The sequence below is a fragment of the Sinocyclocheilus anshuiensis genome, unplaced genomic scaffold (assembly GCF_001515605.1).
Source record: "Sinocyclocheilus anshuiensis isolate Anshui unplaced genomic scaffold, SAMN03320099.WGS_v1.1 scaffold70, whole genome shotgun sequence".
Taxonomy (NCBI): domain Eukaryota; kingdom Metazoa; phylum Chordata; class Actinopteri; order Cypriniformes; family Cyprinidae; genus Sinocyclocheilus; species Sinocyclocheilus anshuiensis.
Window position 1 is genome coordinate 3,454,797 of NW_015542377.1, and position 17,042 is coordinate 3,471,838.

The 17,042-nt window shown below is 35.5% G+C and overlaps 1 protein-coding gene across 1 annotated transcript in view; it reads left to right on the forward strand.

The window, feature by feature from the left end:
- The window catches only part of lrp8 (low density lipoprotein receptor-related protein 8, apolipoprotein e receptor), a 208,051-nt gene that overhangs the window by 172,449 nt on the left and 18,560 nt on the right, over positions 1-17,042 (forward strand). Inside the window, exons 10-14 of the mRNA XM_016491453.1 lie at positions 2,282-2,453; positions 8,110-8,337; positions 9,579-9,697; positions 10,428-10,567; positions 14,387-14,528. Coding sequence (XP_016346939.1) covers positions 2,282-2,453; positions 8,110-8,337; positions 9,579-9,697; positions 10,428-10,567; positions 14,387-14,528 — 801 coding nt within the window. The remainder of the gene's footprint in view (positions 1-2,281; positions 2,454-8,109; positions 8,338-9,578; positions 9,698-10,427; positions 10,568-14,386; positions 14,529-17,042) is intronic.

The window sequence follows — 17,042 nt, forward strand, 5'->3', positions numbered from 1 at the left end:
AACTCTAGCTGCTGCATTTTGGACCAGCTGGAGTTTGTTTATTAAGCGTGCAGAACAACCACCCAATAAAGCATTACAATAATCTAACCTTGAGGTCATGAACGCATGAATGAACATTTCTGCATTTGACATTGAGAGCATAGGTTGTAATTTAGATATATTTTGTAGATGGAAAAATGCAGTTTTACAAATGAAACGTGGCTTTCAAAGGAAAGATTGCTATCAATTAGCACACCTAGGTTCCTAACTGATGACAAAGAATTGACAGAGCAGCCATCGAGTCTTAGACAGTGTTCTAGGTTATTACATGCGGAGGTTTTAGGTCAGATAACTAACTAATCACCCCATATATCTCATATCATATCATATCATATCATATATTATACCAAGGTGGTCAAGTTAGTTTTGGAATCCAGACCATGTGTTCCCACCAGCTTAGTCATAATAGTCTACCAGCTCCAACCAAGTTGACCAAGATAGTCTACCAAATCAACCATAACCTCACCAAATTGTAGTCCAGGTAATCAACCATCTAACCACTTATGACATAAATAACCAGATCGGGTCTCTGTGCTGTGTGTAGCTAGTACACATTCCTAATTCCACTCGCTGCACTCCCATTGGTAGTTACTGCATTGCATCAAGGTCATTTGCATAAAGGTGAAGATTTATTGACTTTACTGTTTTATACTGCGTGTTGCATGAATTCATAAAAATTAGCTTTCACTTTTTTTTAATAACTTTAATTGTAAAAAAGAAAAAAAACTTCTCGTTGCTTTTTGCTTGCAAATCACTATCACTGTCAACATACCTTAGAGAGTAAAAGGAGTAAAAGAAGTACCCAAATCACATTATATCCTCTACAGTAATACGAATCATGATATATCTGGATGCAGTGAGCTTATTAGAGATGAAAAGCAGAATGAAAGTATAATAGAGGGCACAGGAAGGGTACAATGAGGGTTGGGAGAACAGATTTTTCCTCAGGAACGTAGTTTTTTGATGATGCGAGCAGGTGACAGGATGAAAATAAATTACACCCATTTCAAGTAGGTTTGGGGGGAGGGGGAGCCTCCCTTGCTGCTACATAGAGGATAAACTAATAGGGTCAGTGATATTCTGTGTTGGCATGACTGAGCACCAAATCACAGTGACTAAGCTCCCCAACAGCACACACACACACACACACACACGCTCATCTGCATACACACCACAGTGCAGGGTAATATCCTGGAAACTCTCAGAACCACTTTGGCCACATGTCAGTAACCTGGAAACCTGAATCATGGTCTGTAGGTGCACTGCAGACTCACACAGCATTCATGAGTAAACTAATGCTGCAGTTTACATTTTAGAAACACACACACACACACACACACACACACACACTTGTGTTTACTCTGCAAATGAAATGAGCAATAAAAAATTTCAGTCAGTGATTTTACGCACACAACTGGGTGCATTTGTGCGAGTCATATGGTTATATTTTTGCTTTCCATAAGTGTGCCTTTCTAATTAATAAATAGTATGAGTGCAAATCAGCCACTATGCTTGTTTAAATATAATATGCCCTAATGTGTTTACCCATCTGAGAAGATACAGTTTACACATTTTTTTACTGCAATACTGGAAGTGCCAGCTCTCATTAGCTTCTTTCTCACAACATTTGCATTCCGGCAAGTGTAATAATTTAAATGATAAAATATTCTTCTCCTCTGGGAGCATTTTAATCATTTGATTTTTAGTGTTTTTACCTTTGCCCTGTAGCACATATGCACTGATAACAGAGGAATCCAACACAAATGCAGTTGTATGTTGGTAGATTTTGGAGTGTTTTTTGCTGAGTTCTCAGCACTAATTTATTTAATTCTCAACTTTGTCCCAGATATAAAATGAACATGAATGGCATGGTCCAGATAATTTAGTTTTACAATTGTATGCGTCAGGTCTACCTTTTTTTACTTGGCAGAATTTGGTATCTTACATTTATTATAAATGTGATCTTGACATTATGATCTCTTCTCAAACAAAAGGAGATACATGTGACAATTCTGGGCTCTTTTTTCTCTAATAAGCAAAAGTCTCAGTTTGTCAAGGTGAATTGAAAATTGAGAAGTTAAAGAAATCTCATTTGGTCTTCTGTGTCCTATTTTTAATGATTTTGCTGATGTTGATTGTCTCAAAATTGCCTAGTATCGATTGGTTTATCAGTTCAGTCATCTATTAGGACGATCCCAAGATAACAAGTGAGCTGATGAAACTTTTTCTGTTCCCCTCATAGGTAAGAGCCCATATCTTATGTTTACTAACCGCCATGAGATCCGGCGCATTGACCTGCTGAAGAAGGACTATACGCAGGTAGTGCCAACCCTGAAGAACGCCGTGGCCCTGGATGTGGACGTGACCACCAACAAGATGTACTGGTGTGACCTCTACCATCGCAAGATCTTCAGGTATACACAACATTAGGGCATGTTCCATTTATCTAACTTGACAGCTGTTTAATCTTTATTTAAAAAGGGTAATTTGCAATTAGTGTTCAACGCTCCGGTAGGAGGAGACGGTGCCATGTTGAAAACCCTCTTTTGGGAAGCTCTTCCCGCCTCCACTCAGCTGGCAGATATTTAAATGCATGAGAACAGCTGCCATAGACTTACTGGAAATTTTCTCACAGCGACCAGCATCATGGATTGAGAGCTGCGAAGGAAATTACTTCCATGCACATTTCACAGACTTTTTCTTGGGTCTACCAGAGTTGTGTTAGACTGGGTTGATAGGCTGACATAAACATCCTCAAAACAAGATAAACTTATTTGAGAAAGAAACATGTTAAAAAAAATTGATAAGACTTCTTTTGAGAGAATATATCTTGAATTAAATTCGGTTTATTTTTTCTATCTTGTTAACTCTTTTGTTTGTCCTTCTTGTATTAAGCATAAACCACACTAAATTGTAGATTTGAAATAAGTAAAAGAAACATTAAAAAAAAAAAACTCTTAAAGCACATTTTCAGATTAATGAATTAATTCATTTATTTATTAAATTATTTATTATTTACTTATTTAATTTTTTTTGTCATTATTTAGAATATATAATATTTTGTATAACACATAAAGAATGGCAATGTAGACTATAACAAAATTGACAGCAGATGATGTTACACATTATTTCTGTTTCAGATAAATGCTGTTCTTTTTAACTTTCTATTGATCAAAGGATCCTGAAAAAAAAATGTTTTCAACATTGACAATAATAAGAAATGTTTCTTGAGGACCAAATCAGCACATTAAAATGATTTCTGAAGGATCGTGTGACACTAAAGACTGAAGTAATTGCTTCTGAAAATTCAGCTTTGATATCATAGAAATAAATTACACTTTAAAATATATTAAAACCTTTATTTTAAAGTGTAATAATATTTCACTCTGTCATTTATTTTGATCAAATAAATGCAAAGAGACTTTTAAATGATTGTGAATATTGTATCAAATTCTGATTTTCTGATAATACTATATTGCAGCGTTCCTTTAATTTCCTATCCCTGTCACTCCATGCCTAACAAAACACTTTTCTCAGAAATGTTTGTCCTCATGGAAGGACATTTCAATTCCTTAGGGGGTCTTGAATAAGCACTACCGACCGTTTAACAAAGTCATCTTATCAGTCAGACAGTAGCCTGTCACATAGCCTGCCTGTGCTACAACAGCAGCTGGAAAACTTGACCAGGGTTTGTCCTTTACTGTCCCAGTGTGCATGCTGGCCCGTCATGCTCGGGTCTCCACCTCACTTCCTGAATCACTCTGATTCACATCAGCCTCTAGGACCATCTCTAAATCATTTCAACCGCACCGTATGCTTCCCATAATTTACCTCCCACAATAATGCGTCCCATTACTCATCTCCACTCCTCTCAGGAGGGCTTGTGTTAGAACGACATACGACAGTTCATTATCACTTTATAAACCCCTCAGAAGAGCACTCAGAAGAATGGAAATACTTCTGCTTGTCTGCAGGGAGTTTAATTTATGTATGTGGTCCCTGACAGAGAGAGTGGCATGAATTGATGGTTACGGTGAAGACGCAACAGTGTAGATGTCAGTTGACAGCTGAAACCTCAAATGAGGCATATCAATTTTAAGGGCCATTGTTAGGGCCATTAACCAATCCTTCACTTGAAACCGGCATGTGGTTATTGATCTGACCGGTGCTGTCAGTAAGAAGTTGTTTTGTTTACATAGTGGTTCTCCTCCAGCAGAAGAGATCTCAAAACCACTCTTTCAGCATAAGGGTTAATAGATTAATGTTGTGTTTATTGCTTTGATTAATTCCAATTAACATCATTTTGGGTTAATGTGATGCAAGGCTTCTGCTGTAATTAAGATGTCAGAGGGAACACAAACTCTTTCTTGTTGATCAAATACATCATTGTTTGATCCTGGAGTGAACGCAAAACACCCAGCGGTTTTGGCTTTGATAGATGTTTGACTCGCTTTAACTTGTTACACCGTGTCGTAAACCAGGCATGATGCAGCAAGTGATAAGCAACAGTTTTTTCAATATTATTATATATTATTATTTTTGTTGCGTTGTTCTGAGTAGCCCTGCCTACAGTGAAATTAAATCAGTGAAATATGTGATTGGCAGTGATTGTCACATTGTTCAGCATTTTTACTGAAATATTTGCTAAAATGTTACAGTACTCTTATTAATGTCATGTAGCTGATAAATTTAGTCCATAACTGACTGTAGTGATTTTAATATATATATTAAAATCCGATATGGGTTTTTTGGGGCCAATACCGATATTAGGGAGTTAAAAAAAGGCCGATACCGATATATCGGCCGATATTCTTTGTGTATATTATAGTACAGTACCAGTCAAAAGTTTGGACACTTCAGATGTTACAATGTGTTCCACCTACGGGGCATGTTGTCACATTTCACTTGCATTTTTTGAGGGTAGATAAAGAAAAGCGTATACACTGTAATTATGAAACAAAGAGACCTATTTGTACTAGACAAGTGTAAAATTACCATGGATAAAAAAAATATATATTCTGAACCCAATGTGGATGTACACAAACTGAGAAAGTCAAAAAGTGTTACTTTGTGCCCCGCTCTCCCCTACCTCTGTAAATAAATACAATATAAATTCACGTCTCGCGCACTTTAATGCCCTTTGAATGGCAAAAACAAAAGTGTTGCGTTTATAATTTTGTTCAGTGTATATATATCTTGTATTACTATCAGTATAATGAATATAAAAAAAGAACTGCCATGAGCGGTTGACGTCACATTATATTGACCATCTTATCATGTTTAGTCACTATTGTTTAAGTGCAGAGCTCTTTATTTTTTCTTTTTTGTTTTGTCTCATTTGCGAATCATCAGTGTTTGAAAGGAGCCAGGAGACCTGTTCCTATTAATAGAGCTCTTAGAGCACGAGAGAAATGTTCCCTGACTGCTATTGCCTCTGTCCTTGTGATTCACTTAAGATCCACTCTGAAAAGAGTGTCTTAAAGTCCTGCAGTCTTATAAAGGGTGATGGGCCCATTTTGATGGCTGTTGAAGCAGAATCTGTTAAAGGCAGTAGGTGACTGCAAATGGAAAATGATCAGGTTATAACAGAAACCACCTCCTCACTGTCAGTGACAGGTGGGTCATTCTATGAAACGTGTGCCTTTTCCCGTTTGAAATCAAAAACAAATATTTAGTAGATTGAAAGTAAGTGTTTCAAAATGTTAAAAAATTATGTTGGATAAATCTACAAGATTTTAATGCTGGTATTCTGCCAATAACCAGTTTTCAATTTTCTACCGATATGATAAAAGTTGACAGGATTTTAAAAATGATCCCTTACTGATCCCTTACTTAACTCAAAGATAAAATGGCATACAATAAGCTAACAACATTTTTTTTCTCATTATTTGGTTAAAAAGTTATTTGAACAGGATAAATGGACAACTGTTTTGTATTAATAAATCTTTAATAATGCATGGTCAGTTAAATAAAAATACACTACTGTTACACAACTGATGTTTTTTTTTTTTAAGAAGTCTTGGTATGCTCACCACAGCTGCATTTATTTTATCAATAATACAGTAAACGGTAAAAACAGTAAAATTGTGAAAAATTACTATGTGAAATATTTTATATTTAGATATATTTTTAAATGTAATTTTCATTAGCCATTACTCCAGTCTTCAGTGTCACATGATCCTTCAGAAATCATTCTAATTTGCTGATTTGTTGTTCAAGAAACATTTCTTATTGTTACCAATGTTAAAAACAGTTGTGCTGCTTAATATTTTTGTAACCGGGATACATTTTTTGTTCATTCTTTGATGAATAGAAAAGAACAGCATTTATTTGAAATAGACATTATAAATGTTTTACAGTCATTTTTAATCAATTTAATGTATCATTTATGAATAAAAGTATTAATATCTTTTTTTTTTTTAATTGACTGACCCCAAATGGTAGTGTATATACAAAGATCACAGACACAATGTTAACTTTTATTTCCATATTGTGTTTTCATGAAAATATGCTAATTTGTTAGTATTGTTAAGGACAAGTAAGAAACACCTGGGTGGAGACAAGCCAAAAACACAAAATGTTACTAGATTTTTGTTTGTGTTTGCATTAATGTTTGTGGCAACACTTTTGGCATTAGCTACTCATTAAAGTTATTGTATGCATTGCACATGTATATGGCGTATTCAAACGGAATCCCTTTTGTCGAATAACCAAGGTAACACTAAAGTGATAATGGCACTTTCTCATCAGTGCTAGATCATAAGATCAGTCACAGTCACGTCAGATTTCACCATGCTTCAAAGGGCAATCCAACTGGATTCACTGTAAGTCACTGTAACTTTCAGAGACAGGAAAAGTCACAGTCATTTCATCCTACAATTGTTCTTTGAGAAAAATGCAGATGTTGCTTCACTTTGCTGGCAACAGCTGGGAGTGTCAGCTATTTATGTCGTGCTTATTCACCATGAGTCTGGCGGATGTATCTAGTATCTTGTGATTGTTTATGAATATATAAATAAATCTGCTTAAATGCTTTGGATGTAGATTAACAGTGTGTTTGTTCCTCTTCAGCGCGTACATCAGCAAAGCCAGTGATGCTTCTCAACAGTTCACGCTCATAGACACTGCGCTACATTCCCCAGAAGGCTTAGCAATGGACTGGGTCCATAAGAACATCTACTTCAGAAATCATTCTAATTTGCTGATTTGTTGTTCAAGAAACATTTCTTATTGTTACCAATGTTAAAAACAGTTGTGCTGCTTAATATTTTTGTAACCGGGATACATTTTTTGTTCATTCTTTGATGAATAGAAAAGAACAGCATTTATTTGAAATAGACATTATAAATGTTTTACAGTCATTTTTAATCAATTTAATGTATCATTTATGAATAAAAGTATTAATATCTTTTTTTTTTTTAATTGACTGACCCCAAATGGTAGTGTATATACAAAGATCACAGACACAATGTTAACTTTTATTTCCATATTGTGTTTTCATGAAAATATGCTAATTTGTTAGTATTGTTAAGGACAAGTAAGAAACACCTGGGTGGAGACAAGCCAAAAACACAAAATGTTACTAGATTTTTGTTTGTGTTTGCATTAATGTTTGTGGCAACACTTTTGGCATTAGCTACTCATTAAAGTTATTGTATGCATTGCACATGTATATGGCGTATTCAAACGGAATCCCTTTTGTCGAATAACCAAGGTAACACTAAAGTGATAATGGCACTTTCTCATCAGTGCTAGATCATAAGATCAGTCACAGTCACGTCAGATTTCACCATGCTTCAAAGGGCAATCCAACTGGATTCACTGTAAGTCACTGTAACTTTCAGAGACAGGAAAAGTCACAGTCATTTCATCCTACAATTGTTCTTTGAGAAAAATGCAGATGTTGCTTCACTTTGCTGGCAACAGCTGGGAGTGTCAGCTATTTATGTCGTGCTTATTCACCATGAGTCTGGCGGATGTATCTAGTATCTTGTGATTGTTTATGAATATATAAATAAATCTGCTTAAATGCTTTGGATGTAGATTAACAGTGTGTTTGTTCCTCTTCAGCGCGTACATCAGCAAAGCCAGTGATGCTTCTCAACAGTTCACGCTCATAGACACTGCGCTACATTCCCCAGAAGGCTTAGCAATGGACTGGGTCCATAAGAACATCTACTGGACCGACTCTGGACACAAAACTATCTCTGTGGCGACTGGCGATGGCAAGAAGAGGAAGGTGTTGATCGACACGGAGCTTGGGGAACCACGTGCCATCGCCGTTGACCCAAGACAAGGGTAACGAGATAATATTTTTAATGTACAAATCAGCTGATTTGAAAATGTGCATGTTCTCAACACCCTAAAGAAAACATTAAGCCTCCTCCCGCCAATTTTTTTCAGCCCATTAAATAATAATGAATCATGTAAATATGGTGTACGTTGCATGATCTGTGTCAACACACCAAGATTTTTGAAAGCCTTGTCAAAGGTTCCTTCACTTCGTCTGTGTCATATTTTTTTTACTGCCATTCATCGTAATGAATCTTTCCCCTCAGGGGTCTTTTCACCATATTACAGAAGTAGAAGAGCATGAAAAACATGCAAATGAGTCTCAAGCTGGTCGGAATACCAACTAATTGTTGCCTGTGGGTAAAGTGCCCACTTCACTCTTATAGGGACGGAGTTAGATGAGACTCTTTTTAATGATCATACTCTCACCTATTCATCTTGAGTTTTGACAGGTGATGAGAGTAAATGTTTCAAGGCCATTGGAGCTCCCTAATTTTCCAGTTAACTGCATCTCGTTTATTTGGTAACATGAAGCTTTTGCTGACCCAACAAAGGGAACTCGTCTAAAAGCTCCGCAGATTTTTGCAGAATTGTAATACCGTCATTGACAAAATTTCATATATCGCCTGCCCCTATGTTTAATAGGTATTTTTGAAAAATATCTAAATACTACCAATAAGAATGTTAAACCTCAGTTTTACACATTTTATCAGGTTTAAATCTATTCCGCAGTATTCCACGTAAAAAATGGACTTCCAAGAACCACAAACTTCCAAGGGAGACTTAAGACAATTTAAAATGAATTCAAATTAAGACAAAGCAAGTATTAAAATAAGCTAAAAAACTAAAAATCCAGATATTTCTTATTTTAATTCCACATTTTATTCTCTCTATAAATAACCAGAGTTTCTGGATTTATGAGGTAGCTTAATTTTAGAAGTGTGATTTCTAGACCTGGAAAGGTCATGTAAATTAATGAAATCGTATAACTCCATGGGCATTTTTATGATGAATATACATTTTTGTGGTTGTGCCTTGCTTTGAAATATTTTATTGGGTTGAAATTGTGTAAAAAAAAAAACAAATATTTTAAATCCCTTATTCTTAATTCTTATCCAGTAAATAACAAACTGGAAAAATCATGGTGCCCTCAAATATTGACAGTGGAGTCAAAAAGGTTGACAACCACTGGTCTGATCTCTCCATGATTCTGATCATGAACATTTTGTTTGTTTTGACCCCCTCAGGTTCATGTACTGGTCAGATTGGGGAACGCAAGCGAAGATTGAGAAAGCTGGAATGAACGGGGTAGATCGGCAGGTTCTGGTTTCAGAGAGGATCGAGTGGCCCAATGGGATTGCGCTCGGTAAAACACCATTTGAAAGTTTTGCAATTCAGTTTTTTTCCATTCAAATCAAACGTATTCACATCTTCAAATATAGTCAAAATAGAGAAACACACACTGGAGAATACCAGAAAAGACAACAAAAGATCAAAGAGAAACAGCAGAGAGCAAAACAAAGCATATCATACCAAAAAGCAAGACACGAGAGAGCTGCGTTTGCCATCATTGCAAGAGACAAAGACATCAACCCAAATACTAGAGGAGAAAGAAGAAAAACATTAGGATTGAGAAAGACCAAACAAACCCAGTAAGAGTGAGGCAGAAGGAGAAGAAAGAGTGTTAATAATGAAGAGCAGCCTCCTGTGGCCAACAGGGCTTTGAATCATTCACCTTCATTGTTTCTCATCAATCACCCGTCAGTTTGGGAAAAACTAAATGGAATTGCTCAAGCAACGCTGTCAATATCGCCCTCATTTCTCTGGCTCGCTTAACATGAAAGCCATTTGAAAAAGCATTAATGGTAGATGGATAGAAAAAAAAGATATTGACAAAAAAAGGTGGATTTGAGAATTTAGAAACAAAAAACTTTTATAATGAAAAACCATAGAATATTAACTGAAATATGAATTATGCCTTCAGGTACTACCCACTATTCTACGTTTCCTTTGACCACTCATGTTAAATTAAAAGCATTTGTTGTATTACTGACATGCTACTTATATGTTCCATTAAATGTTCTTTCCTCTTCCAGATCTGTCTAGTAGACGACTCTACTGGGTGGATTCCAAGCTTCATCTGATCTCCAGTGTGGACCTGAATGGAGACAACCGTAGAGTTTTGCTGTCCTCCATGGATCATCTCGGACATCCCTTTGCCCTGACTCTTTTTGAGGTAAACAAATAATTTACTGAGGTACTCATTCATGCAGGCACAGATGGAGCTCCATTGGCTAAAACCGGCCTTAAGATGCTTCTACGCTCAGTTTGGCTTCAAAATGCACACAAACATGTTTCTGCTCACAGGGTGTAGTAGTCTGTGAGACAGTAACACTTGCCAAGAGATGTATGGCTTTGTGTGGCTGGCACCAGCCAAAGACACAGACCAAATTAAAAAGCCTTTTTACTTTGGCAGCTTCTACGGCGCCTGAAGGCAGGACCCAGCCCAAACAATAGATCACCTAATGCCCTTCATCAGGCCAGTCGATGAGCCAGCTCAGTAAGAGGGCACCCCGGGGCCAAACCCTAGAGAAAAGGAAACAATGTGTTTATTTCATTATTTTACTTTTGTCGAGGGCACATGTGAAATGAAACGCTACTTTGCTGCAGCATCCTTGAGGCTGGTCCTAAAGTATTCCTAAAGTTCTCCACTTGGCTGTTGAAGTTACAGTAAGAGACAACTGTAGCCAAAAACTGCCCTCTAACTTTTGGGGTGTTTTGTAGATGTGCTTACAGGAGCATACAAATCTTTCTGTATGAAACATTTGTGCAGTCTTTGGTGCCAGAGTCAATTCCAGTAAGCTCATTATTTTGGTTCATTATTTTTAATTGCATAATTTCTCATTCCTCCCAACAAAAATTTAAAAAAAATTTCTTCAAGTACACATTTCCTTTTGACAGTTGACAGCTTAAAAGTAAACCAAAAATCAAGTTATGAAAATTGAAGTTACTAAATGCCCATTTCACTTTTTTCTAGTCCCCCCCCCCATCATTTAGTCACCTTTATGTCATTACAAACCCATATGGCATTCATTATTTTTCTGTGAAACACCATGAAAGTCGTCAGTACAACTTGTGCCCCATATTCCACGTCTTCAGGGGACATACAGTAGCTTTATGTGAAGAACCGAAAGTTAAAGGGGTCATATGATGCTACTAAAAAGAACATTATTTTGTGTATTTGGTGTAATGAAATGTGTTTATGCGGTTTAAAGTAAAAAAAAACACATTATTTTCCACATACTGTACGTTATTGTTTCTCCTCTATGCCCCGCCTTTCTGAAACGTGTCGATTTTTACAAAGCTCATCGTTCTAAAAAAGCGAGGTGTGCTGTGATTGGCCAGCTATCCAGTGTGTTGTGATTGGCCGAATACCTCAAGCGTGTGACGGAAATGTTACGCCCCTCACCATACTGTTGATGCCCTGTCCCGGCCGGAGCGACGAGACATTACACATTCAAAAACATTAAAACCCATTACAGAGAAAGGAAAAATTGAAATCGCATCATATGACCCCTTTAATGAGATAATAATATTAATATAATAATTTCATTGAATAGTATTATTTATTATATTACTTATTTAGGATCAGTAAGATTTTTTAATAGTTAATAGAAATTATTAATTTTATTCAGCAAGGACGCATTAAATAGTTTAAAAGTGACTATAAAAACTTTTAAATTATTATAAAAAATTAATGCTGTTCTTTTGAACTTTCGGTTCATTAAAGAATTCTGAAAAACATGTATCATGGCTTCCACAAAATATTAAGCAGCACAACTGTTTTCAAAATTTCTAATAATAAGAAATGTTTATTAAGCATTAAATCTGCATATTAGAATGATTTCTGAAGGATCATGTGACACTGAAGACTGGAGTAATGGATGCTGAAAATTCAGCTTTGCCATCGCAAGAATAAATTACATTTTAAAGTATATTAAAATATAAAACAGTTATTTTGAATTGTAATGATATTTCACAACATTACAGTTTTTACTGTAAATAAATGTGCTATGGCAGAGGGCTTTAGTGAACTAAGGGAATTATTTTAGTGTCTCAAAGAAGACCACATACTGGCTTCCAACACAGCAGACCTCAAATTACATATTAGAAATTTACTCCATTTTCCTGTCACCTTTTCAGACGCTGTGTGACCTTTCCATTGCCCTGTCTCATAACAGACCAATATCTCCACATCAGCTTTCACATTATTTTATTGGTTAGTGGGAAGCATTGAAAATGTCAAGACCAATTCAGTTCCACTGGGATAGTTGCTCCTTTCCAAATGAAGCGAAGACTTTGATGAAAGGTTTTAATAAAGACGCTCCCCTCGCTCAAGGAGTACAAATTTCAGACCTGGATGTTAGAAGCCTGCCTTTTGTGTCATAGATTAAAGCAGTTATCTATATCAGATATGGTGCCTTCGTGGCCCGTGCGTTAGATGAGAGCTGCAATGCGGCAGAATTTGAATGCTGTCTAGTGCAGGTTAAGGAGTCCTACTGATCAGCCGCCGCCAGCAGGAGCACCTGACGGAGCTCCACTGGGATCCAGCAGCCTGACCTTTCCAAAAATGCACGGCTCTGTAAACATCCTCTAAAACTCGAAGCCAGCCGCCCACTTGGGCATGCTTGGTGCTTTGATCTTTTTTTTTGGCCCTCCCCCTTGTAATTTTCTATTGTTACCCCAAAAACACCCCCTCCCGAACTTCCTCATCCATTTCCGTATCCGTTTGAAAAGATGAATCTTAGGTTGTCGTAGTAACAGACCATCTCACCATGCACATTTGCAATATTTCTGTAGCGGCTGATAAGGACTGATCAGAGGAGGGAGGCAGACGGAGAAGCAAGGAGAATGTTGAAAGTGGTATTGTCAGACAGTGAAGCGTGTGCTTTCAGGCTCATGTAGGTGTAAGATACAAAGGAGAGATAGAGCTGCGAGCTTTAATTAGTCTGATGAAAAACCTTTGTGGTCCAAAAGACACAGAAGCCTTTATCTTCATTGTCTTTTTCCTCTCTTTTCTTTCCTTTTTTGGTGTCTTGCATCATACATAGAAAAAAAAAAAAAAACATGCCCTACTGAATAATACCTGGTTGGTTTGCTTTTTTTTCTATCCAAGTATCTTTTGTGTCCTGTGTATTGGTATCCTGATTTACAGTAAAATACCCAAGAACAATGTGAATAGTAGTCACTTGATGCCTTAGGTAAGAAAAGATGTGACTAAATTATAAAAACTATATATAAAGATGTATTTAACTTCTTATTCATTCTTTATACTACCGTTTGGGGTCAGTAAGATTTTTTTTCTAAAGAAGTAATATATCCCTTATTCAGCAAGGTTGCATTAAATTGATCAAAAGTGGCAGTAAATACTTTTACATTGTTACAAAAAAAATTATATTTCAAATAAATGCTGTTCTTTTCAGCTTTCTATTCAGTCAAAATTCCTATAAATTGTATCAGTTTCCACAGAAACTGTTTCCAACATTGATAATAATAAGAAATGTTACTTGAGCACCAAATCAGAATGATTTCTGTAGAATTGCTGTAGAATCTGAAGACTGCAGTAATAATGGCTGCTGAAAATTTAGCTGTCACAAGAATAAATTACATTTTAAAATATATTAAAATTGTTTAAAAAATTAATTTAAATTATAACTGTATCTCACAGTATTACTGTTTACTGTGTTTTTGATCAAATAAATGCAGTCTTGGTGAGCATTAGAGACTACTTTCAAAAACATTATTGCTAATGTTACGGACCCCAAACTTATGTACAGTATAGTGTAAACTGGGCATAAAACTAACTTCACTTGTTACAATTTGCATTTATTCTTGTTTCCACTCTTTTATACAAAGCAACTTCTATTCCAGATATACATATACATATTATCAGTTCATGTATTAGTTCACTGCTAGTGCTATGTTGTAATTGTTGAACCACAGGAATGCATTAGCTCCTGCTTGTGCAGAATTCACATTCTGTATGTTTCTACAGGACCGGGTTTACTGGACAGACTTGGAGGCTGAGGCCATCTACAGTGTAAACCGGCTGACAGGGCATGATGTTGCGATGCTGGCTCAACATCTCAACAACCCTCTGGATGTGGTGGTGTTCCACGAGCTCCGGCAGCCTCAAGGTGACATAAGTGAAATACACTTTATATCACTTTAGATGTGTCTGACTAATCTGGCCATTGTCAGAGAGTAACTAGTTAAATGTAGTTGTTTACTTAACTACATTTTCATTAGTGTGAATTTAAAAGTAGGGTAGTTTTTCCAATAAAGAGCATTTTCTTTTCTGTTTTTTTCCTCCTACACCAACATTCAAAAGTCTTATGCTCACCATAGCTGTTTGTTTTTTTTATTAAAACAAAAATACAGGAAAGACTGTGAAATTATAATGAAATATTATTGCAATTTAAAATAACTACTATTTTAATATATTTATACATATATATACTATTTTAATGTGTTTATACATTTATTCCTGTGATGGCAAAGCTGTATTTGTTGAAAAATATTTTTAAACTAATATTTATTAAAAAAAAAAATTCTTAACATTTTTGTGGAAACCATAATACAAGTTCAAAAGAACAATATTTGAAATAGAAATCTTGTGTAACAATGTAGTGTAATTGCGGTGCCTTTTGATCAATTTAATGTGTCCTTGCTGAATAAAATAATTAATTTCTTAAAAATGTTACTGACCTCAAACTTTTTGTAAAGTAATGTGTCTTTCAGTCTGTTTTATCTATTGAGCTCAATAGCCAGTGATAGATGTTATAATGCATTAGAAGACTCACATCATGAGGAATCAAACTGTCCCTGATCTTTTGAGATAAAAGACTTTGATTTGCTGTAAAAACACTGAGAACTCAACTTCCTCCCCAGACCAAAAAGACCATTTAGTGAAACTAAAAAAAACAACAGCTTTGTTGTTCATTTCGCATGTGAAGTGTACATTTCTTAAAGGAACAGCAGCAAAGAAAAAAATGCCTGTTTAATAGTTCTGCCTTTCAGGAGCTAATAGAAACAATGCTTGAACAGTATTATTTTCACAGTGTCACCTCTTCAGCATTGTTATAATAATGAGAGGAAAATCTTTGCTGACTCTCAGTTTTTTCCCCAGTGATAGCGGTCCTGTTATTGAATAGCATATTTATGGTGAATTGTTATTCTGGAGACAGGCAGAGAAAATGAAAGAAGCAGTGTGCGTGCATGTGTGCAGATTTTGATTCTTTGTTTTCATCCTTTTATCACAAATAGACCACGTGCAGCATGCCAGCAGAAGAACCAATTTACAGCCTCCTCACATTAATAAATGAGAAGTGCTGTTTAAATCTAAATCAAATAATTAAACATGTTGCTCTGAAAATGCAAACGAAAGCAGGAAAACACTTATGCTGAACGAGAAATGATGAGAATGAAATCCAACCGCTTTTTGTATCTCAAGTGCCTCTGAGTGAAATATTAATCAGTTATGCATCCCTGCAAAACATGATTTTATGAGAATGTGCAAAAAAAGAGCTACACATAAAATATTATTCAGGAAAAAAAAACTTTCTGAGTAGTGTTTGTAGAGCTAAACAAACTTTCATACAGATTTCAATTGCTGTACGTTGCTGTATTGTTCGACTGATAATAACATCAAAAGAATGATTCTAGTTTCTGGTCATAACACATATGTATTAAATCTATTATGTTTAAGTACAAATATAACAATTCCTCAAGCCAAATAAAGGATGCTTTCTGATGCATTTTTGCATATACTGTAAGATGCCATACACATCACAGTAGACAAGCATGATTACTGACCGTTGTTAATCTTGTCTTAATTCGCAGTTTTTGAAAAAAGTATCTAATGCTCACCAAGACTGCAATTGTTTAAAAAAAAAATACAGTAAAAACAGTAATATTGTGAAATATTATTACAATTTTAAATACCTGTTTTCTATTTTAATATATTTTAAAATGTTAGTCATTCATGTGATGGTAAAGCTGAATTTTCAGAAGCCATTACTCCAGTCTTCAGTCACATGATCCTTCAGAAATCATTCTAACATGCTGATTTGCTGCTCAAGTAACATTTCTTAATATTTTAAATGTTAAAAATTGATGCTTTTTTTTTTTTTTCAGAAAGTTAAAAATTAAAAGCTTTTATATGAAATATAAATGTATTTATATGAAATAAATTTTTTGTAACATTATAAATGTCTTTTCGGTCACTTTTGATCAATTTAATGTATCCTTCCTTGCTGAATAAAAGTAATCAAAAAATCAAATTGACACCAAACTTTTAAACGGTAGCGTATATTTAAATGTATATAATTTGTCATACTCAAACTACATAAATTAAAGTGATGAATGATTGTTGCGATATTTATTATAAAAATTAATTTGTTTGTTAATTTATATAATTGAACTGAATATATAAATTAACTGAATAACATCTCGGTTACGTATGGTAACTCTTGTTCCCTGAAGGAGGGAACGGAGACGTCACGTCGGATGACCGACGAATTGGGATCTCGCTTAGAGAGACCAATCTACTTCGAGTGTAAACTAAACGAGCCAATGCACATTGGCATGCGATTATTGCATCCAGCTGCCGCTGATCACAGCGCGAGTATAAGTAGGCAGCAGATGCAGCG